This window comes from Rutilus rutilus, assembly GCF_951802725.1.
Source record: "Rutilus rutilus genome assembly, chromosome: 10".
Taxonomy (NCBI): domain Eukaryota; kingdom Metazoa; phylum Chordata; class Actinopteri; order Cypriniformes; family Leuciscidae; genus Rutilus; species Rutilus rutilus.
In genome coordinates this window covers 25,996,608-26,020,917 of record NC_140215.1, presented here as the reverse complement: position 1 = coordinate 26,020,917, position 24,310 = coordinate 25,996,608, and the positions used below count along the sequence as shown (strand labels likewise).

The 24,310-nt window shown below is 37.9% G+C and overlaps 1 protein-coding gene across 1 annotated transcript in view; it reads right to left on the bottom strand.

Annotated features, from left to right (window-relative positions):
- Positions 1–361: 361 nt before the first annotated feature.
- cckbrb (cholecystokinin B receptor b) overlaps positions 362–24,310 on the bottom strand; it is a 53,757-nt gene continuing 29,808 nt past the window's right edge. The window contains exons 2-5 of the mRNA XM_084420302.1: positions 14,387–14,635; positions 10,400–10,661; positions 4,762–4,889; positions 362–2,795 (exon numbers count right to left, since the gene is read on the bottom strand). Of these exons, the coding sequence (XP_084276428.1) occupies positions 2,266–2,795; positions 4,762–4,889; positions 10,400–10,661; positions 14,387–14,635 (1,169 nt within the window). The 3' untranslated portion in view covers positions 362–2,265. The remainder of the gene's footprint in view (positions 2,796–4,761; positions 4,890–10,399; positions 10,662–14,386; positions 14,636–24,310) is intronic.

Sequence of the window (24,310 nt, the reverse complement as noted above, 5' to 3'; positions counted from 1 at the left end):
CAAAATAAACAGAAGGGAGAGTAATAGGAATATTCCAGGGAGCTCGATTTATGCTCAACTGGATCTACGATGTAAAGAAACCTTTTGCACATAATGATGTTTGAAGTGAACATGAGCAATGTAAAGTATACAGACAGAAGTAACTCAGTGCCATCTTTTAAAACCAGAGTTTCCCAAGCATTTTTGTGTTATGTATCTCAAAAGCCCTATCAGTAGAGCTTCATCAACACCAAACCAGAAATGTGAATTTGGGTGAAAACAAGTCTATGAAAACCTCCATAGTCATCAGAGTTGTAAAACAAGTCTTATTGCTGAAATGTATGCAGTTCAAATCAGTTGTGTGAGAATTGTTTTATGACCAATTTACCTTCATTGTTTCATTAATGGTGCCTATTATTTGGTTTTCTTTCATAATAATGGAACTGAAAAACATCATGACATGAATCAAAATGAGCTATTCTAACTAATTACTACTTTATATGTTTAAAAGTTCCCCTGGGATTGACTTACAGTCAATGTGACCACTTACTAATAAGTTAGTAATAATGTTAGTAATTATGTTTGGATGCAAATTGCAGATGAATAATTTTTCAAAATAAATGGTGTACATGCAAATTTATGAATAATTATATATATAAACAAGATACCACAACAAGTATGTCATAACCTCCTACTAAATTTCAGCTTGATTTTCTTAATTTTTTCTTTAATTTCAAAGTGGCTGAGAAAGTGCAACATACTTATCACTGCAGGTTCTCACTTTGGCAGTAGTTTAATTTTACTTAAAGGCAGCCATGAATTTGATGTTTTCTATTTTAGTGGCTTCGACCATTTTTACTGACTCAAGTCTCACCTCCCATGGGCATCAAAAATATCTGACATTAATTCTCATTAATATCTGACTCTCTTTCTCTAACCTGCCTCAAATTTTTATTTTTATTTTTTCTCTTCTAAAAGAAGGAGAAATGAAACAATCACAAATCAGGTTTGAATGATCCTATTTGAGGACCATATATAAGGACCTTAATAAGATAATATTTCTATACAATTTATGAGAGCATGTAAAAGCAGTCATAAATCAGTCTGTGAGATTATGACAGATCGGCATGAGTTTAACCTAATCGGGTGTCTTACGTTCTCGTTCAGTTGAAGTGACCTGCATTTACCGCAACTCAAGACGATGAGTCACAGATTGTGAAGGCCATGAAGGACATATTTCAAAATAAAACAAAACCTCTTTGGCTCCAAAAAATGGGATGAAACCAATTGCCAAAATCATTGTCTTGTCTAGCAACAGACCATCATCATTAACCACCACATTAGGTGTTTGTAATACTGTAGAATATTGTGACTACAAGCATGCTACCTCAGACTTTGGAGAGCTGTTATATGTCTGTGTTCAAGAGTTCTGATCACATCACATAAGTGAAATATTTTACATTATGCGACTACTACTCTGAAGAAAACCTTGAACTCAGAACAGATTTTAAAGAATTATGCAGGCACTTAAATCTACAACAAAAGGATAACTTCACATACAATGTCTAAGGCGTGCATTCCACTAGCTATTGTCAGTCATTTACATAGTTGTATGAGAATCATAGGAGATCAGTGCATGTAGCCATCCCTCGATGAGTGCTAACGACTCCAGAAACTCTGCTTCCTGCTGAGTTGATGGACTCTGACAATCGCATTTTTGACATTACCATTATCACGATAAGGCCGACCAGTGAGCTTCTTCTCATCCTGAAGAATCGTTGTCAGGTTTGAATCTGATCCAAAATTCCTCTCAGCAAACTCTAAACCACATGCATCAAACGCTGCTTGTTATTCATTGTGGTTGCATAAATGAGTGTTTTTCTGGGGTTCTGCAACACCAAAATGACTTCCTAATTCAGTCAGAAATAATTGTTTCGTCATTTAGTCTTTCTTTTGCATTCTTAATGAGTGAGAGTAACAAGTAACAGACCTTCAACAGAAGAGGATGAGGTTGGTGTAACCGCTCCTACTGAGTTGTTTTAGGGCGGCCTGTGGGACACCACCTTAAGTATATACATTTATACATTTATAGTCTCTAGCGAGTTTGTGATGGATCATAAAACAACGACCAATGATGTGGTTTGCTTGGTTGCAAGTAGGCGATAAACAATCTAAGTCTGTCCATTTGAATACAGCCGCTCCCTTCTACCAAAGTGTAAACCCTGACAATATGTCAACATCAACCCCAGTTCTCCTCCATCTTTCCCAGCCTTGGTCCTCTGAGAATCAGCACGGTCCCATTGTGCTGACAGTGGTGTAGTTGAACTTAGACATGGACGCTCCGGTGGCAGTGACCTCATCGTCACCTTCCCTGAAGCCTCTTCTACGGCAGGGCCAGCAGCAGCAAGAGAAAGTGGTGAGAAGCGCCTTTCGAAAACGCTTGTTCATAAAGCAGTAGATGATGGGGTTGACGCAGGCAGAGGTGTAGGACAGGAGGTGGATGAACGAGATGGGGGCTCCAGAGAGAGCCCTGTGGGCGGAGGGAAGGTCAAACGCTTTCCAGGTGTTAACGGAGTATAGGGGCATCCAGCAGATGAAGAACATGGCCACGATGACGATGAGCATACGGATCACTCGCTTCTTTGCCATCAGTTTAGCCTCGGAGGTATTGCTACGGGGTCGGTCCACCTTTGCGGAGCCCGTTGGGGTGAGGGCTGACATCTCCATGGAGTTGGGCCTCTTGGACACCTGGATGTAGCAGCCGTCTCCGTCATCGCTGGGACATAAGACTGTGGCGCTAATACCATTTTTCATTCCTGTAGAGAAAACATTGCATTTTCCTTAAAAAGAAGCTCTGAGTACTGAGATAAACACACATCAAGAGAAGGCTTACATTTTGAAGCAGATTTGCATTTGCTGAATGTACTGTAGTTCTAAGGTGGCAGATAAAAAAAAAAAAAAAAGTGTTAACGTTTTAGGTAAGCTCAGGCTTTAGGCTTTTTTTTTTTTTTTGTGAATGAAATGCTGCATCAAAACCGCTTTGTTGTTGTCATGACATGCAGCACACATCTTGTTTTCTATTGGTCGTGTACAAAAAAATTACCATCTTTGCAGTATAAATGTGGCCATATATATATATATATATATATATATATATATATATATACAGTGCTATGCATAAGTGAATACACCCATGCTAAAGTTGACTAAAAAGAGGAATAAAAAAATCATATTTTGGAAATTGAACTTAATGCCTTAATTTAAAAAATTAGGAAAAATCCAACCTTTAAGGACACCAATTTTCTTTGTGAATGAATAATGTATCGTAAATAAATAAATGTTCTTCCTTAAAATACATGGTGCATAAGTGAGTACACCCCTATGTTAAATTCCCATAGAGGCAGGCAGATTTTTATTTTTAAGTTTTTTTTTTTTTTTTTTTTTTAGGATACTATGCATCCTGATAAAGTTCCCTTGGCCTTTGGAATTAAAATAGCCCCACATCATCACATAGCCTTCACCATACCTAGAGATTGGCATGGTTTTATTTCAGTTAGCCTAAAAGCTAGTTTGATTTGCATTGAGAGATGATCTTATGGAAAGTACCCCATGCCAATCTCTAGGTATGGTGAAGGCTATGTGATGATGTGGGGCTATTTTAATTCCAAAGGCCAAGGGAACTTTATCAGGATGCATAGTATCCTAATTTTTTTTTTTTTTTTTAATACTTGGGAATTTAACATAGGGGTGTACTCACTTATGCACCATGTATTTTAAGGAAGAACATTTATTTATTTACGATACATTATTCATTCACAAAGAAAATTGGTGTCCTTAAAGGTTGGATTTTTCCTAATTTTTTAAATTAAGGCATTAAGTTCAATTTCCAAAATATGATTTTTTATTCCTCTTTTTAGTCAACTTTAGCATGGGTGTATTCACTTATGCATTGCACTGTATATATACATATATATATATATATATATATATATATCAGTGGGGATATCCTGCAAGGGAAGCTCGGCTTCCCCTATAATGTCAAAAAAATAATGGTCAAATATGTACTATTGTGTAACACCTCAAGGGCCAGAGTTGAGAACCCCTACCTTAAGGAAGCGTTAAATGGAATCATAATTGTTACATTTCTTATTACATTTCACAGCTCTTGTTTCTTTCACTAAACAATAACATTTATAAGACCCCACAGCAGGTTGTATTTTGACATTCTTGAGTTTCCATCTTTTGCACAAATTATTAGCAATAAAAATGGGAAAGGAAATTACATTTTGCTAATTCAACTGAAAACATCTTAATGGGTAGAGTGGTGACTCAGCACTGGAGAGTTTGAATGCTAGATTACTGCAGCCCAGGGGAAATGGGGCATATTTATAACATTAATAGAATGTGATTTAGTCAGAACAGCGGAATTCAGGATGGGACATAATCAAAGCAATCCAGCATAGATTAACTTCTAAGGGCTCCATTAATGAGCAATTTCAAGGAAATATTCAAGTCTATATTGCCTCCTTTTGTCCTTATTTTTTTAGGGGCAGTTACGGAAATTTTTCACAGCTGCAATTATCTTTTTGAAAGTCCTATAGGTCACATTTCATTACTTAGGACTGGCTACGACTGTACACATAGACAATTAAGTCCTCAGGGCAGGTCATGCAATATGGTCACAGCGACTAGCACAGTTAATACCCTTTAGGATGGTCTGGGGCTTACTAAAAAATGACACTAAATCAGATTGTACTGTGTTATCGCCTTCATAGGTCTCACCGCACTGTCCCTTCTTCTGTTCCAATTCAAACTGTATTCCACGGTAGAGCTCACGAGATATGAGCCCATAAGCGATGATCATCACCACTCCAGGAATGAAGAACAGAACAAATAGCAACAGGATGCACCTGAAACAAAGATAAACCTTTTGAAATTCCCAATCATCACACAAGCTTGCTCTTCAACCAACATTCTCTATTAGACTTGAAAAATGTTTCACGCGGATAATTCAAAAGATTTTAAATTATATACAGATTTATTCTGATTATACAGATTTATTCTGATTATAATTATGAATTATTTTAAATCTAAGTAATTAACATCAGAAGTGCATAGCCATGCATCCGCACATCTTGAAGGAAACATATTTGTGCCTAACAATGCCTATTACATGCCTAGCCTATATTCAGAAAGAATAAGGAAAGTGTACAAGCAAACTCAAAGGAAGAGAGAGAGAGAGAGAGAGAGAGAGAGGGAGAATACTGTTGTCATCCCTTGCTGTCTATGTACATAGCAGTAGCTGTCATAAAACATGAATGTGTCGCAAGAGGCAGCCAGCTGATTAAGACATTGGCTCCTTCTTTATATGTTTCTCTGTTTTTGTCTTGTATAGAGACAGACACAGACAACCAATGATGTTACATTATGACTAATAACGGGATGTTTTTCCCATTAAAGGGATGTTCCAGGTTCAAAACAACTTAAGCTCTATGGACAGCATCTGTATCATGCTCTCAATTACTACAGACAATAATTTGAATCTGTATGTCAATTTGAGAACAAACATTGTGTTTACAGGTATGCAGTATAAGAGTATAATATATACACTCTCAGAAAAAAAGGTACAAAAGCTGTCACTGGGACAGTACCCTTCAAAAGGGTTTTAATATGTACCATTTAGGTACTAATATGTACACGTTTGGTACCAATATGTACCTTTGAGGGACTTATATGCACTCTTTAGGTACAAAGGTGTACCTTTTGAAAAGGTACAGCCACAGTGACAGCTTTTGTACCTTTTTTTCTGAGAGTGTATAGTATAAGAGAAGTATATGTGGGCAATGCGTTCTGGAGGCTTTAAAAACAGAAATGTGCATCTCATGTTTTAAATAAAGCACTTTATTTTGAAGATGGTAACATCTGATGTTCTTGTACTTTATCAGGTGAAAGTAAAAGGGTTTAGCAAATGTACGTCATGACTGGAGCTGGATTTAACTTTGCATAGACAAGATTAGTAAGCAATTTTATCTTGTTACAGTCAGTGTGACATGTTTAATGATTATGGCTGAAGTGTTTTTTTTTTTTTTTTTACAATGTTAAATAAATTTTTTTCTTACCCAACATAGAAGATTGTTCAAGATTTACTAAAAAGGGCAAATTAGCGTGACAGCGCAATTCCAAAAAAGCGCAGATGGGAGTGGAAAGTTCTGAGCGTGATCTACTGATGACGCAAATGAAAGAACACAGACACAGCTGGATCATTTCCATAATGACCAGCGTAATCTACCAAGAGCAGCTCAAATTAGCGTCTGGTTTGAAACATTGCACAAATTGAATAGTGCAAACCTTAGTAAATCACCTTACATTATTCATTTAAATACTCTCCTACCATAAATTTTGAGTCTGAAAGGGAAACTCCTACAAATGCATTTAAGGTGCCTTTTCAGCGCAAATTTTTCACTTTGTGTCTCTATTTAACACCAAAATAGGGTTTGCGCAAGCTGTTAGTAAATCTGGCCCTTAGTATGTGGAGACAACTATAAGGTGTAAACTAGGCAATTCTCTAAATGTACACTACTATTCAAAAATTTGGGGTGAGTAATATATATATATATATATTTTTTTTTTTTTATATATATATATATATATATATTTTTTTTTTTAATTACTAATCGCCCGGTCGTGTTGCTGTGATCCTCAGTCGTAAAGGAGCTAAAGCTAGGCCAGTCACTCACTGTGAAACCATTCCAGAGACTGTTCATTCTGATGGCAGCTGCATCCAACTTGATTGGTTATATGGATTAAACATTGGTTCTTTTCTCAAGGTCCTGTGTTAGAAGCTCATTGTCATCGCGTCACACTCATGACAGATGCTTCTCTCATGGGCTGGAGAGCGGTAATGGAAGGCCGCTCACCTCAGGGTCTTTGGAGGAGTCATCATGTCTCTTGGCACATACAATGCCTGGAGATGATGGCTGTCTTCATGGCATTAAAGCACTTCCTCCCAGACCTGAGAGGCCATCATGTGCTCTTCCGCACACACAACACATTGGTAGTCTCTTACATAAATCACCAGGGGGGTCTGCGTTTGCGTCCACTATGCAAACTGGCGCACCAAATCATCCTGTGGTCCCTAGAGAAGATGCTCTCTCTGAGAGTGGTATACATCCCGGGCAGTGGGGGTTTCTTTAAGACTGCAAGGGAAGCTCGACTTCCCCTATAATGTTAAAAAATGTATGGTCAAATATGTACTATTGTGTTAACATTTTATTGACTAAAAATGCATTAGAAAACGTTCATCTCAAAGACGAGTTTGTTCAGAATCAGTTACATATAGCAGGTCGGCTGACTCGATTTCCTTCTCATACATTCCCGTAGCGTCACAGTGCATTTCCCTGTTGAAGCCCAGCGTCCATTGACTTCAATGGGGCTGCTTTGAACTGTTTTTTTCAGTGCTTCGAAACTAGACGGTCATTGGATAAATGCTGCGATTATGTCCCGCCCACGGACACTCAGCGTCTCTGGGGGTGAATGGAGGAGTGGGCTGGCCTGGACTCCGGGCTTCTGCGTGATGATTGGAGGGTCTGGCGAAAGGCTGCATCTCCTTTTGATTGACAGTGATTTCATACAATAAAAAGTCGCTGAAGCTATTCGAGCTCAGTCCATCGCGGATTTTTCAAGTGTAGTCAAAAGACAAACTGCAGCAACCTATTTCTTGGTATTTGCTTGTCAAAATTGCTAGCCAATTTTCATAATACATTTCACACAATTATACATTTATACCTTTATTATATTATTACTTATTATATTTTTTATATTATTATTAGTAATAATTAAAAAATAATTATTAAAATAATTACAAATATATTATTATTATTAGTAGTGTTCTACTTTATTATATTATTATTTATACCTTTATTATATTATTACATTTATACAATTATACCTAACTCTGCTGGCCATTGAGAGGACACTGGTCAAGTGACTGGAAAAAACGCCTAGTTGGAACGTCAGGGTCACAGAGCATTTTCTTGAAAAGGAACGTTGGGCAGAATTTATGTATAAATAAATGGACAATTTTTATGATGTAGGCCGAAAATGAGCTTCCCCTCTTTGAAAGACCAGCAGCCGCCACTGATCCCGGGGTACCAGAATGTAGGAGCAGACATCCTGTCGAGGCAGGGGCTGAGGCCCGGGGAATGCAAACTTCATCCCGAGGTGGTGTAACTTATATAGGAGGTTTATGGCCAAGCTGAAGTGGATCTGTTTGCGTCTCAGGATACAACTCACTGTCCACTTTGGTTCTCCCTAACACACCCAGCCCCCCTGATTGCTCTGGTCCGCCGGGACGGATTAAGTCTACTCCTAGTAGAACCGTACTGCCCGAGCAGAATATTCTATCTCAGGCGGGAGGTGTGATCCTTCACCCCTGCCCTGAGATATGGAACCTGTGGGTTTGGCTTCTGAGGGAGCCCAACTCATAGACTCAGGTCTCTCAACTGTTGAGACCATACTTCACTGCAGAGCTCCTTCCACAAGGAAGCTTTATGCCTTGAAGTGGAGACAGTGCGACACTGGGATCCAGTTAACTGCCCGGTTGGTTCAGAACTAGAGTACTGGGCTATCCTCTTCCATACTAAAGGTGTATGTGGCAGTATGTGGTGTATGTGGCACCATATGTGGTGTATGTGGCAGCCATAGCAGCTTACCACGTCCCTTTGGATGGTGTATCTGTGGGGAGGGACCCGTTAAGAACACGTTTTCTTCGTGGCGCTTTGAGGCTTAGGCCTGCAATTTGTACCAATTCCAATTTGTACCAATACCAGAGTTCCAGCTTGGGATCTGGATATTGTGCTAGAAGGTCTATCTGCGGCTCCCTTTTAGTCCCTTGAGACAGTTTCGGAAAAGTTTCTGACCTTAAAAACTGTGTTCCTTCTAGCTATATATTCTCTAAAGAGAGTAGAAGATATTCAGGCCCTGTCGGTATCCCCCAGGTGCCTTGAGTTTCAAGGTCAAGGCATTCCTTTACCCAAAGCCAAGCTATGTCCCCAAGCAGCCGACCAATAAACCTCTGCCTAATGTTCTGCAAACCTTCTGCCCTCCTCATTTCAGAGATCAGGACCAGGAAAAGCTGAACCTTGTGTATCCAGTAAAAGCGCTGGATACTTATGCCCACAGAGCTACCCTGTAGAGGAAAACCAATCAGCTATTTGTTTGCTTTGGATCATCCTAAAAATTTTAGTCTCTCTGTTTATCCCGAGGTTTACTGTAGTTAGCTGGATGCAGGCCATATCCAGATCAGATGGTGGACCTGCGCCTAGACACGACCAAAACGCATAATGTAGTCAGCCAGATCCGGGCAGTATCCTGATCCGATGGTGGACCTGCACCTAGACACGACCATTGGAACATTTTGATAATAGTGTAAACCATTGATACATTTTATTTCAGGATTCTTTGATGAATAAAAAAGTTCAAAAGAACAGCATTTATTTGAAATAGCAATGTTTTGTAAAATTAATGTCTTTACTGTCAGTTTTTATCAATTGAATGTGTCCTCACAGAATAAAAGAATTGTATTTAATAATACAAGTATTCAATATTTAATTAAAGTATTAAAAAAATAAATCATACTAAGCCCAAACGTTTGTAACCTCTATGGCTCTATTGAAATAGTGCTTCAAAATATTGTTTGTATATCAGCCTGAAACTGTCAGAGCTGTGGTGTAGTGGTCTGTGCACATGTTCTGGACACTGTTGGCTCAGGAGGAACCAGGTTTGAGTCTGACTCTGGTCCTGTCCTGATTCCACTCAAGTGTTGCATGCGTTAATCCACTAATTTTGACAGACCTAATTTTATATAATTAAACATAAACATATGTATTTATTATATTCCTTTGCTCACTCGGTTCCTCCCTGTCCACACCTGTGCTCTAGTCAACTGGTCTAGTCTAGTCTAGTATGCTGCCGCGTTGGCTCGTCATTTTCACCAGCATCCTCACCCTCCACACTTTGTTTTTTAAAGCTCTGCATTTTTAGACGACAATCCTAAATTTCCTGAATTCCTAACTTGTGCATTTTATCATTCGTGCGCGTGTAAATGATTGAAAATAGGGACTTTAAGCAGCAGCTGCTGACACAACGGCAACAGCATTTTGGTTTTCTGTTGCGCATGCATGAATTTAACAACTATTTTTTGACGTTCTACTGTAACCGTCTACTACGGGAGAATAGCCGATTTGCCGTAGTCGATAATTCGTGACAGATTAAATAAGTCCCTAACGCAAGTGCAGGTAGGCACACACTGTTTATGCACTCGCACAAATGCGACCACGTCAAATTTTGACTCGCTCATTCTCAAAAAATGGTCGCTGTCTGGAGCCCTGATAAGTGTGTTACTCCACACATGAGCACTTACCACGCTTGCTCCACCTCGATCTTCGGCCAGTCATGGCGGCACATGTGAGCCGTGATGTTGTTGGGTTTGTTCAACTTAATCAGGGTGCTGAAAATGGGATAGGGTATCATAATAAGGAAGGACAGAACCCAAGTGGAAGCGATGACTTTGTAGGCGTGGGATCGGGTCTGCCATGCACGTGACTTCAGCGGGTTGCAAATGGCACTGTACCTCTCAATGGCTATAGCCACCAGACTGAAGGTAGATATGCAGACGGAAATTCCTGTGATAAAGCAGAATGACATTTTTGATCAAAATCGGTACATTTACAATGCGCAAACTGCAGTCAAAAGCTTAAAGATCGTATCTAAATAGTTTATCCACCAGGTTTTCTGATTCAGTTGCTCTTATCGTTGTATTCACTGCACATCTGTGATTTTTTCCGATAGCTTGATGCCTTGCAAAATTGAAAGTGACAAATCCTTAATACGTTCTCCTAAAAGTACAAAGCTTTCTGAAAAACATTACGAAATGGCATTCTTGTTGGTGAACGTTGTAAAGCGAGATTTCCGACAACCCCTCATGTTTGAGGAATTACCCCGATGCCCCAAGAGCTTTGATCTGATCTCGCCCTCCGCACCAGAGCTCATCCCAGGGAAATTGTTCTTTGCTTTACAAATCCCCTTCCTTCTCCGCCTCATCAAAAAACAAACAGTGGGAGGGAGGCTGTGTTTGGCACTGCGTGTTGGATGTGCTGCCCTTTCGCACTCCCGACACTGTGTGGGCCGCGGGCCGCTCGCACACACTCAAGCAAATAAGATCTGCTCTCTTCTGAACTATGTCATCTCCAGGGCCTCCATCAGACAGTGACCATAATGCTGGAGAAAAACATCCTTTAGAAACTCTATCTGATCGCCATGCGTGCAAGGACAAATCATGACAGTGTAATTGTTTTCGAGTCACCATAGCTGATTAGTTTCTTTTGACTTTGTGCCCATGACTTTTTTTGCAAATATGCTACAATATACAGTAGTCCGCTGCTGTCCAGAACAGAACTGTCTTAAGGTTGTTTAACTGTCTCACTTTATTGTTGTGTTTCCCTTCAATCCATTTGCCAGAAGCCCTTGTGTGTCAAATCTGACCTTGGCATTGTATCGGTTGGTACTGAATGGGCATTGACTTTCAATTAGGGAGGTAGTGATCCATGAAAAAGTGCAGATCAAGCTGGGTGCATTCATACATATGCCTACATCAGTGGCTAATTTCTCAAAGTGAGAGTCAGTGCCAAGATCTGAAATCCAGGTAATTGTATTACAATTTAACAGTAGTCTCACATAGCAAATTTGACTTGAATCATATACAGACCCTTTCCAAAAAATTAGAATATCATGGAAAAGTTTATTTATTTCCATAATTCCATTCAAAACGTTAAACTTCCATAGATTATAGATTCAGGGCCCACAACTTAAACGATTTCAAGTATTTAGTTGTTTATTTGTACATAATTTGGGCTTCCAGCTCATAAAACCCACGAAAGCAGGATGTCAAAAAAATTAGAATATTACATGAAATCACACAGTAATTACACAGTGATACCATGGTCATTAAACCAGGTTTTGGTTCTTTTGGCAGTGTGGGCAGGTGCAAATCCTGCTGGAAAATGAAGTCAGCATCTCCATAAAGCTTGTCTGCTGAAGGAAGCATGAAGTGCTCTGAAAATGTCCTGGTAGACGGCTGCGTTGAGTGGACAGCACAGTGGACCAACACCAGCCGATGACATGGCTCCCCAAACCAACACAGACTGTGGAAACTTCACACTGGACTTCAAGCATCTTGGATTGTGTGCCTCTCCATTCTTCCTCCAGACTCTGGGACCTTGGTTTCCAAATGAGATGCAAAATTTGCTCTCATCAGAAAAGAGGACTTTGGTCCACTGTGCTTTATTAAATCCAGAGTCAACGCAGCCGTCTACCAGGACATTTTCAGAGCACTTCATGCTTCCTTCATTTTCCAGCAGGATTTGCACCTGCCCACACTGCCAAAAGAACCAAAACCTGGTTCAATGACCATGGTATCACTGTGTGATTTCATGTAATATTCTAATTTTTTTAAATCCTGTTTTCATGGGTTTTATGAGCTGGAAGCCCAAATTATGTACAAATAAACAACTAAATTCTTGAAATCGTTTAAGTTGTGGGCCCTGAATCTATAATCTATGGAAGTTTAACGTTTTGAATGGAATTATGGAAATAAATAAACTTTTCCATGATGTTCAAATATTTTGGAAAGGGTCTGTAAATATGTGCACTGCAGTTTGGGAGCCACAGTGAAACAGCTTCTGCAAAGAGATGTACAGGAAATACCAAATAAATTATTGGAAATGTGTGTAAACTATTATGACACATTGGGAAACACTTTATTTCACAGTGTCTTTGTTACACGTTACATGTACTTACTGTAGTAATAGTAAATTATGCTAATTATATGCAACTAACCCTGAACCAAACCTGGTAGCAGCACTTTATTTGACAGTCCTTTCCCACACATACATAATATGTACTTATTATAGTGATTACAATAACTGTGTAATAACTATACTAACCCTGAACCTACCCTTAAACCTAACCTTAACCCATGTAATTACCACCCAGTACACGTAAGAGCACATACTGTAAAATAAAGTGCAACCCCAAACCCTAATCCTAACTCTAAAAATATTTATAAATGTATATAAATGTATAGTTACACTGTAACAAGGACACTTTACAATAACCTAATGTATAGTTAAATGCATTAAAATACCTAAATGTATAGTTATACTGTAACAAGGACACTTTAAAATAAAGTGTAACCACACTTTGTTTTAAAAAGTAACTGTGATGTGGATGATTGGCTCATGAATATTATTTAGATCATGGATGTTAAATATGCACACAATTCTTTTAAAAATACTTTTGACTGTTTTGATGTATAGTTGACATTAACTGCTGTTCATCAGGTCTATTACAGAGTATTGTTCATATACAGCTAAAAACTACTTGCTCAGTTTACTTTTTAAAAATGAAATAATGCAACACAGGCCTACTTGAACATTTTGTCAAAGATTAATTTAATTGTGCTCACTTAGGCTTGGTTTCAAAATCATGGCTTAGATTAAGCCAGGTTTAGGCCTTAGTTCAATTAGGATATTTAAGTAGCTTTTAGAAAGGTGTTTAAAAAAAAAAAAAAAAAAAAAAAAAAAAAAAACATTACTGATGTGCATCTTAAGACAATACAATGGCACTGACATAATTATTTTAAGATATGTCAGTGAAAGTTGCTTTCAGTTTAAACATCTTAAAAATCCACTTTAGTCTGAGACTAGGTTTAATCCTTGTCTTAGCACCCAGGTTTAAATTGGTAAAATAAAAGTTACTTAATCCATTTGTGCTGGTACATGAATCATTCATTGGCGTTAACTGAACATGGGCAGAATATTTTTAAGAGAGGGATTTTTTTTTATTAATTTTTTTAAGATTTACTTTTTTATTGGGCTTTACTTCAGTTCATTTAGGTTCCCCATATGTGGAATTGAATTATTTTCAGCTAGAGTTATAGAGTTTTTGAGTGAATAACATAAATGTCCAAAATAATAATACAAGCAATAATTCTTAATCCTTAGGTGTGGCGAGCATCGGCCACTTTACCACACAGTGCATCAATTCAGTTATAACGCTTTATTCCATCATTGATCATGATGAATTACTGCTGCCACGATTGAGAGAAAATGTATTCAAACACGTCTTTTTTTTTAAATCAAGGAAGGCTTGTTTGCACAGAAAAGACTGACTTAATTTAAATATTCATGCCCCAGCAAGCATTTCATTGATGATTGCACCTGGATAGACTAAACTGAAAAGTGAAAAAAAAAAGAATATCTTTCAACATTTTGAAGGCACATACATTTCTGCAGATTTAGGGAATAGTGCTTAAAGCCAGTGCATTTGAAGAAATGACAGTCCATCTTACCCATAAGATAGGCCACAATCTTGCACATAGCAGCTCCAAAGATGAAATCCTCCAGCAGGTTGGGAATAAGAGTAAATGGCATACAGAAAACAGCCATCATAAGATCACTAATGGCCAGGGAGAGCAGGAATGAGTTGGTCACCGTCCGCATTCGCTTATTCGCCACCAAAACCACAATGATGAGCAGATTACCAAACACGCTCAGCAGGAATATGAGGGAGTATAGCAGTATGCGCAGCGAATCCATGTCTGAAAGACAAAGATCAAATAACAGAGCAGCATATTAAAAGACAGATCCCTGCTTTTGAAATGACAAAATATCAACAATTAAACCTATAAAACCTATTCTATCATGTTTGATATGCACATTTCTATGATGTCTGATTGATAGTTTATGCTTTTTTAGCAAATAAAAGTCGTTTTAGTATATTTCTACAAATGTCCCCTTTGCGGTATATATGTCTTTTTGCTGTGAAATCTTTACTGATTTTTATAACTTTTATATTTTTGGTAATGTTTTAACATGAACATTTACTGAACTGAAGCAACTTGATTATCCATAAAATATATATATATATATATATATATATATATATATATCATTGTAAAAAAAAATCAAATATGATAGATTAGGCTTTTGAGGAATGTATATTGCTCCTCTAAATTATCCATAACAATATGCATTTAAATATAATCTTTCTAAGACATATTATTAGGAGACATTGAGTGACAACTGAAACTTACATTGCATTTTATGTAAATACTGTAGTCTGTTATTCTGTTACAAAAATCTGGAGATATAAATATCAGCAACGACACTAAATTGCATATTTTTGCTCAGTTTGGGTCTAGTGAAATTGATTAAATAAAAAAAAAAATTCCCCCTCAAATATGAGATCCATATTCTTATATTTCATACAATAAGAGACATAATGGATCAAGTAATGATACTCAAGCAAAACACACATGCAAACTATATATAGTCAACATTTGAAGTGGATCAAAACCTTTCATCAAAGATATACATGAATTTTGAACAATAACCGTTCTTGTCTTAGGACAACTTTGATGAACTTTTTTAATCCACTTCAAATTTTGACTACTGTTAGGGCTAACTTTGCACATATATTTAATTACTGAGATTGTTTAAAAGGTCGCATTTAATGAAAGCCTCCACACTCTCCTTTGATTACTTTTTGGGTTTATTTTCCACACTGTCAGCAATTTCCTGATGTAAATTATATATTTATATATGAATCACAGATAAATGTAGTTATTTCTAAATTGTGCAGAGAGGAAAGACATGACCTAAGAAAAACATTTTAACAATTTGAAGCTCATTGTGACATGTTGGATAGAGTTTTTAATTAGCAAGTAATGGGACTGGGATTCGTAGATTAATAAACGGAATGCCTCTAATGGTCCTCAGTGTGTGTGCTGGTAATGGAAAAATTCCAGCCATCATTAAATAACATCTCCAGTAAGTATAACAGCTCACTCAAACACTCGCTGTGTGTTTTTCAGACATGGCTGATGGATTCTGTTTTTTTAGCTGATCAATTTTGACACAGAGAACCATTCTTCCTGCTACAGCCTGTCATTTCATTTAAGCAATGAGTTGGAAACTTGATATCTGTAACTGAAATGCTGATGTGTAATTGGAAAGTTGATCAATCAGAAGGAACTGCAGTGATTAATGGAGAAAAATTGCAGAATTAAAGCAAAACAATATTAGAATATGAATCGTAATTCTGCACGAACGTCATAAACTTCCAATGTATTCATTTAATGGGATTATAAACATGGATCCCTTAATTTGCCACTTCATATTTATATGTTTGAACTGAAAGTTTCAGAGTATTCAACCCCTAAATGATAGTGATCTATCCATATGGGTAACATTATTATATTTACATAAACAGGCTGTGTTGCTACAAAAAAATAAATAAAAATAATAATAATTTTAATACATTTTAAGTCAGGACCAGATAAGGTTTGCATAAATGTTTCATACCTTCAAGATTTATTATGCTAATACTAGACTGTATGCATCTTATCAGAATCTGTGCAGTTCCTACAGAGCTGACGTGGATTCAATTCATTTCCGCTGAGTTTAATAAAGGCATGACACTTCATGCTAGACAAGATACAATCATTGTAATGCCACAGAATAAATAAAAAGAAACAGCAAAACATATTAATGATCAAAGTAGATATGCTATTGTATTTTATATGACATTTCATATAATAAATAATAAAACAAATATAATTATTTGTTTAGTCGGACAGGAAAAAAGGAGAGTTCAGTGATGTAACCAAAGATACAGGGTACCAAATGTAGAATTGTGAGAATCAGTCATTAAAAACCATATTTACACCATTATTCTGAATATGAACACACACCCCTTAATGTCTAAAGTGTTTATGACCTGACATGTGAATTATTCATTAAACTTGCACATTATGATAAATTTGACCAGTGGAACACACTGATATACTGTGAAACACAAAAGAAGATATAAAAAATAAAATAAATAAAAACACACACAGGCAAACCATTTGCATATGACTGCCTCTAGAGCACTGATAGTTTTACATCATCGCACCATGCCCCGCCCACTGGTGTTCAGCCACTTAACGGCTGACAGGTCTACACCGGATGTGAGTGTCGTGTCAAAAGAAAATAGAACCCATTATAATCACTGATGCTGTCTACACTGCATACAGTATACTTACTGCAAGTATACGTACTGTATACTTACTGCATACAGTATACTTTCCAAGAGTAAAATAATGTTTGCTTTGACATGTGACACAGTTTGACAATTCTCCTTTTTATGTAAAATTGCAGTTTAGTTTAAATGATTTATCTGTGCACATCAATATATATATATTTTTAAATCCATGTGCCCTTTAAATCTTTAAAACATCTTCCCATCCCTCTTGCATCAACCACTCTATTCTCTTATGATCTGTTTACTGGTGTGAGGGCGGAATCAATCTGCCACTCACATGACATCACAGCAATAGCAAACCACAACCATCCAATGAACTCCCACTATATAAAATCAAGTCCTACAGTCATAGGCTATTTTTTCTTTTCTTGTTTGAGAAGCCGTTTCACTCGGATATACAATCCCTTTCATGCTGACTTTGTCAGGAACAAGTTCAGTACCACTTTAGTTCAGGGTCCGTCAATAGTGGGGAAAGAGTTAATAAGCAGTAATCAGGAGTTTATTGAGGCAAAAGTTGTAGTTAATAGTAGTGTTGGGAGTAATGCATTACAAAAGTAACGCCATAGTACTATGTACTTGAATTACATTTAATAATTTGATACAATGGACGTATTGTATACATACATGTTTTTACATTGTATTTATATTTTGAAAATACCTGCATGTAATTACAGCTGTAATAAATGTATGTAATTACATTAGTAATTACACTGTTGGCCCTTCCCTTACACCTTAATCCACCCTTAAAACCTGTATCACACCTCAATAGCAGCAAAAGTGTTTTACAATACCACATGAACACAATAAGTACATTGTACTTATTTTTCAATGTATGTAAGTACAGTACTTAAAGCCACTTAATATTAAGTGGGACCTTGTTTGATTTTAAGAATTTTCCAACACTGAGAGATATTCCAGCACCAGAGAAAAAATTAGGCGGGTAAAATAGTATGTCTATTTCCTGTTGCTGGATTTCGATGGTTGAGATGACTGCAGAGACGGATTCTATTTGTGAGATGGACATACTCCCATTATTTTCAGTTTGTCAGAGAAAAGGTAACAAGAACGTAATAGTCAAGTGCAATCAATGTGTGACACAGAGGGAACTCTCTACATCGAGAAATAGCACAAGTAACTTGAAGAAACACCTGGAACGGTGCCAAGTTAACACTAAGCTAACCAAGAGAGCTGCAGGGTCGGAGAAGAGACAGAATGCTAAAAAAGTAAATAATAATTACATTTCTCTTGGTCTGCCATGCTGCTTGAACCCCGAGAAGTGAAGAGACTGGTGTCCACCCAATGCATGCCAGGTTTGTGCTATTAACTTGAATAAGAGAAAAGAAGCGAAAAGAAAAAGAGCTTGTGCGTCTTGCCATGTCATTAGGCTATAGGCTGCATTATATAGGCCTCTATTTCTATAGTGTTTGGTATCTCTACCATAATTTACCAGACTTTGATCGTGACAGTGATTGTTACTTATTCTATTGTGTCATGAGCCTTCAGTGTGCCTATTACTGTTAGTAGTAGGTAGTTAGTAGGCTCGGGGGCCTACACCACATCGCCTTCTACTTGATGTATAATGAGCAGCAATAAAATAAATTTTAGAATGCCTAGTCACACTTCTGTGATTATTTTGGTGAAAACAACTCAAAAGTAACGCAGAAGTAGTGTAACACATTACATTTTAGAGACAGTAATATTGTAATGTAACTAATTAGTTTCAAATAACAGTAACTAGTATTATATGTGGCAAGCAGGATGAGGCGGAGAGCCATGATAGAACGGCCGTGACGCACCGGTCTCGTATCTCTCATTGAGGAGCGGAGGCATAAAAGGAGGAGCTTCGATGGTGAAGGACGAGAGAGGACCAGGCCTGGATTTTACGTTGTGTTTTGCTTTATTATGTGTGGCGGCAGTTGTCCATGAGGGGCTGCCGTCTTTATTTTCATTTTTTAAAAATCTTTAAATGTTTGCCGGTTCCCACCCCGTCTTCTTCCTTCCTCACACTGAAATCGCATAGTACTATATAATGTATTAGATTTTGGAAGTAACTTTCCCAACTCTGGTTAATAGTTAGTTAATAGTGCGAATTGGACCCTAATCTAAAGTGTGACAACAAGCTCTAATGGCATCCCGGATCGAGTAGGATTCTATGTTTGTTCTGAGCATTTGACTGCAATTTGTTTTAACAAAAGGCGTTTTTTAAAAATGTTAGTTTCCACATTTATGACTCTTTTTTGTTTGTGTGTGTGTGTGTGTGTGTGTGTGTGTGTGTGTGTGTGTGTGTGTGTGTGTGTGCACAAATACATGTCACAAGCTATTTAAGACTTAATCTGCTCTTGCTGTAGTGATATTTGACATAGAAAAGCTCCACAAACCTTTCAAAAACAGAACTGAATACTAAGCCTTAATTTTTGGGCCTAACTTTCAGACATTGACAAGAAGCCATTTTTTGGGCAAAGTTCTATGTATTCCAGCTGTTTTCCATTACTGCATCTGCAGAGAGCAGTCAATGTGAGTCAGCATGAGCAGGGAGGCTTATGGGATGTGAACAGTCATATCCTGTTTGTGGCTTAGTCAGGCTAAAGCAATCAATTGAGGCCACCTTTGACTACAGTGCAGGGTTCTGTGTGTGCTCCATTACTGATAGCCTGTAGCCTCTAGTCTTAAAGGATTAGATCCACCAAAATGCTGCTGACATCCTCAGGACTTTGATCTCATGTGACTGGCTTGACTAAAATCGATATAATCTCTCTCTTTCCCGTTGTTGCAAAAAATGCTTCCGTGTTTATCAAGTACTCTCTGCATGGCACTACTTTCTGTGGGAAGCTTTAGCCTAACTATGTGGGAGAAGCGTGAACTAAACTGTTTTCTGTAAATTCTGTCATAGTCGTGGGCTTCACCGGCCATGGGATTGACTTGATTTAGGGTTAAAGGCAGGGACACACCAAACCAACGCTAAAGAACTAGCGCTGATGAAAGCCGACTGTGTTGTCGCCTCATGTCACCTGCGTCAGGAAAAAAAAGCTGTGCTTGAACACACTGAAAGGACTGCAGGTGACTGTCAACTAGCATTTATGCGTTATGCGCCTCTTTGTAAGGAGATATTTGTATAAAAAGGGAAACCAACACTGTAGGCTGCAGATACACAAACCATAACAAAGCACCACGTGCTTACACTGTAAAAAAAAAGATTTTTTGGTGAAGTAAATACTACTGAAAAAAAACAATGTAATTTACATGAAAAAGTTAGTTCAGGCAAGAATAAAAAAAACGAAGTAAATTCCATATCAGTACTTAATTCAAGCGAGTAGAAATGAAAGCGTAAATATCAACTCAATAAAATTAAGTAAAAATTACTCAGCTTTTCTGATACTGGGGTTCCCATCATGCACTGGACCTTGAATAATTAATGAGGTTAATTTTTCACTGGTTTCCAGCTGTATTTACACTGTTTTATCATTGCTTTTGTTGTCAGGATTAGTAACTTGCCATTTTGTGAAATTTCGAGTAAATTTTCTGCTCAAAATGACACATTCAAACACAAAAACGGTCCATCAAATGTTACCGTCATTGTGTATTGTCTACCAAGTATTGAGGTCTTTGCATTCACATGATGCTTAACATCTGACATGCTGTAGTATAAATTACTTAGATAATCTAAATAAAGCACATACTATAAATGACTGGTATAATTCAATATTATTGTTTGAGTGAAATGTAATGCAAAGGAAATTTCAACTAAATCGATATTAATCAACCTTTTACTAGCCAAGTTAAAATTACTTATTTTCTGTGTTACTTTCACTTAACTAGGTTAAGTAAAGTTTACTTAATTCCATATTCCAAGTAAATTTAACTTAAAGATTTCTAATTAAAGCTACTGATGAATATGTTTAGGTTTTTACTTGGCAAATCTTTGTAAATTTACTAGCATTTTCTGAGTGAAAAAAGTTGCCTAGCTTTTTTCAAGTAAATCCTACTCCAAATTTTTTTCAGTGTACCGTTTTGAATATCAATCATGCTGATCACTTTCTTAATTCCATTCGGCTCATGTTACTATGAAAATATTCCTCCAGGAACACTCAGGTAAGATGATGTAAAATAACAACAGCGGTGTCTTGGCTTCTTTGCAGGCTCTTTTGCTATTATTCTCGTGCACTGACTCATTCGGTAAACTGAACAGCCAATCAGAGTTCTCTCTCTCACCGACACCAATTCTACATGTTGAATCAGCCCCCTTCAAAAGACAGAAGCCGTCCAACTAGAGTCAACGGTGCGGAACACACTGAACAAACCAAGTCGGTCGATGTTCAAAACCGGTCCGACACTGCCAGATGGACGATCATCGGCTTGTTGTGTCCCTGGCTTTAAAACAGCATGTGTCATCATTGCTGGTTGGATTAATTTACTATTTTGATCTCTATGATATAATCTATTATATTGTGCTTCATATTCCTTTGTATAAGCTTTACGAGTTCAAGTCATTGAAAACCCAACTAGGGCCCTTCTTTTCATAACTACGAGTACTTATGAAACTGACAACAGTTCTCTTGTGAAAAAGAAGTACACTTCAGCATAATTTTTTAAATATATATACTTTCACTGTGTGAAACTGTCTCTGTCTATGTATTGTTGTTTGTCCACATGCATAAATATATATCAGGAGTATAATGGCGGGCAATTGTCTGTTCCTCTCTGCCCTCGCTTCATTATGTTAAATACGTGTTAAATACACATTGTTTTTGTGATGTTTTTGGCCCTCTTGGCTTTCATAGACATAAGAGTCTAGTGGCTCAGATTACGGGTTTGCAATAAGAATCTAGTGGCTCAGATCTCGCGTTTGCCTAGACAGCGCGTAGATTATGGGTCTACATATCTGCAATAAGAATCTAGTGGCTCAGATCTTGCGTTTGCCGAGGCAACGTGTAGATAATGGGTCCGCAATGTATATATATGTAGGGAACTGAGCACATGGGAATTCCCTTTCTCTCTTTCTCTTATGATTGTGTGCAAACTAGTGTTTGCATACTATTATTTAGGCTATGGTTCTTTTTGTTTGATATTATAATATGAATGTTCAGAATATGCAGCCTGTCATTCAGACTGTGTATTCAATTGTCTGCTTGTTTCTGGCTGCATTTAATTTTGACGAAATTAAATGTTAAATTCTCTTCTGATTTGAAGTCTATATTAATACACTATATTCAGCCTTTCACCTAAACCGTTTCTACTTGTCTGGTTGATATTTGACTGCATTGAATTTTTGAGAAAATTAAATATGTACTCATCTTATCTTTGAGGAGTAAGATGTCTGTATCAATATACTATTGAGCTTTTTCATCCAGACCGAAATTTGGCTGCATTTAATTTTTGAGAAAATTAAATATGTACTCATCTTATCTTTGAGGAGTTGTTTGTTGTCTGTATTAATATACTATTGAGCTTTTTCATCTAGACTGAAATTTGGCTGCATTTAATTTTTGAGAAAATTAAATATGTACTCGTCTTATCTTTGAGGAGTTGTCTGTTGTCTGTATTAATATACTATTCAGCTTTTTCATCCAGACTGTGTTTACTTGTTTGGTTGATATTTGGCTGCATTTAATTTTTGAGAAAATTAAATATTCATCTTATCTTTGAGGACTTAGATGTCTGTATTATTATACTATTCAGCTTTTCATCCAGACCGTGTTTACTTTTCTGGTTGATATTTGGCTGTATTTGATTTTTGAAAAAAATAAATATATACTCATCTGATCTTTGAGGAGTCATTTAATTCTGAGGAAATAATTGGGTAATTCCTGGGGGGAAATGGATAACACCTCATTATATGGTGCCCATCTCCCTTCAGTGCCCTCCATTGAGTTCTAGTCTCAGTGACGATCCTCCGAGGAGTGTCGTAAAGCAGTCAGTTCGGTTGTTTCCCACCGGTTCGCCGCTTCAGGGCACCGAGGTGCCTGCATTTCCCAGCGATCCTCCGAGGAGGGTTGTAGAACAGTCAGTTCGGTTGTTCCCTGCCGGTTCGCCGTTACAGGGCACCAAAGTGGCTGTTCGTCCAATACCAGAGGCCAGTCTCGAGAGGCTGGTTCCTTTTAGTAGTCTCAGTAGTCTCAGCCGTAGTCGTCTTGGGATAAGACAGATCTGAGCATGGGCGTCGGAAGAAAAAAAAAAGTGGGTGGGTCCTCCCCCAGAAAAAATGTTTACTGGAGTAACTTAACTGTTAAATACCATTTCATGTATTCTGGTGCCTTTTAATTAAAACAAGTAAACTAAACTCCACTTCACGTCGGGCGGTTCTTTGCCTCCACGTCGTGCATTAAATGCACAGCTATCCGTGGATTATCCCGCTAATACCATGGTCATTTGCCAGCAATGACAACTTAAAGCTGTTATTGATGTTTGCAACGCAATATTTGACTGGAAGGGTACAACGGGAGGTTACTTTCATCAGTTGCGGCTCGTTGAGAAATATAATGTAGCGATTCAACGGAAATGGAGTTTAATCTATTAGGGAATTCCTCAAGTGGAAAGGATTTGACTGACGGCGCTATGAAAAGAGAAATGCGCTGAATCAGAGACGGTAAAAGTAAGTGGGTCCAATATCATTGGTCTTAAAAAGTGGGTGGGTCTTGTCCCACCCATATACAATGGTTCCGACGCCCATGGATCTGAGGACAGTCGTTATCTCGAAGAAGGCTTCGACTAAGAAGAAGTCCTGATGCTGAGGCCGTCAGACTTCTGAGGGCAGTCCCCTCCGGGGAGAAATGGTTTCCACCTTATCAAAATACAGTGCCCATTTCTCTTCGGCGCCCTCTGGGAAGTGACTCTTTGAGGAGTGTTGCAGCGCTGCCAGTTCGGTTGTTCCCTGCCGGTTCGCTGCTTCAGGGCACCGAGGTGCCTGCATTTCTCAACGATCCTCCGAGGAGGGTCGTAGAACAGTCAGATCGGTTGTTCCCTGCCGGTTCACCGTTACAGGGCACCGAAGTGGCTGTTTGACCAATACCAGAGGCCAGTCTCGAGAGACTGGTCCCCCTAGTAGATTTTCTGGCAGCGTGGAAGCTACTGCCAAATATATCTCGTTGGGTCCTGCTTACTATAGAAAAGGGTTCAGAATTCAGCGGTTCTCATCCGCCCAGATTTATAGGGGTCCTCCCTACGGTGGTGGACCCAGAGCAGGCTCTGATTA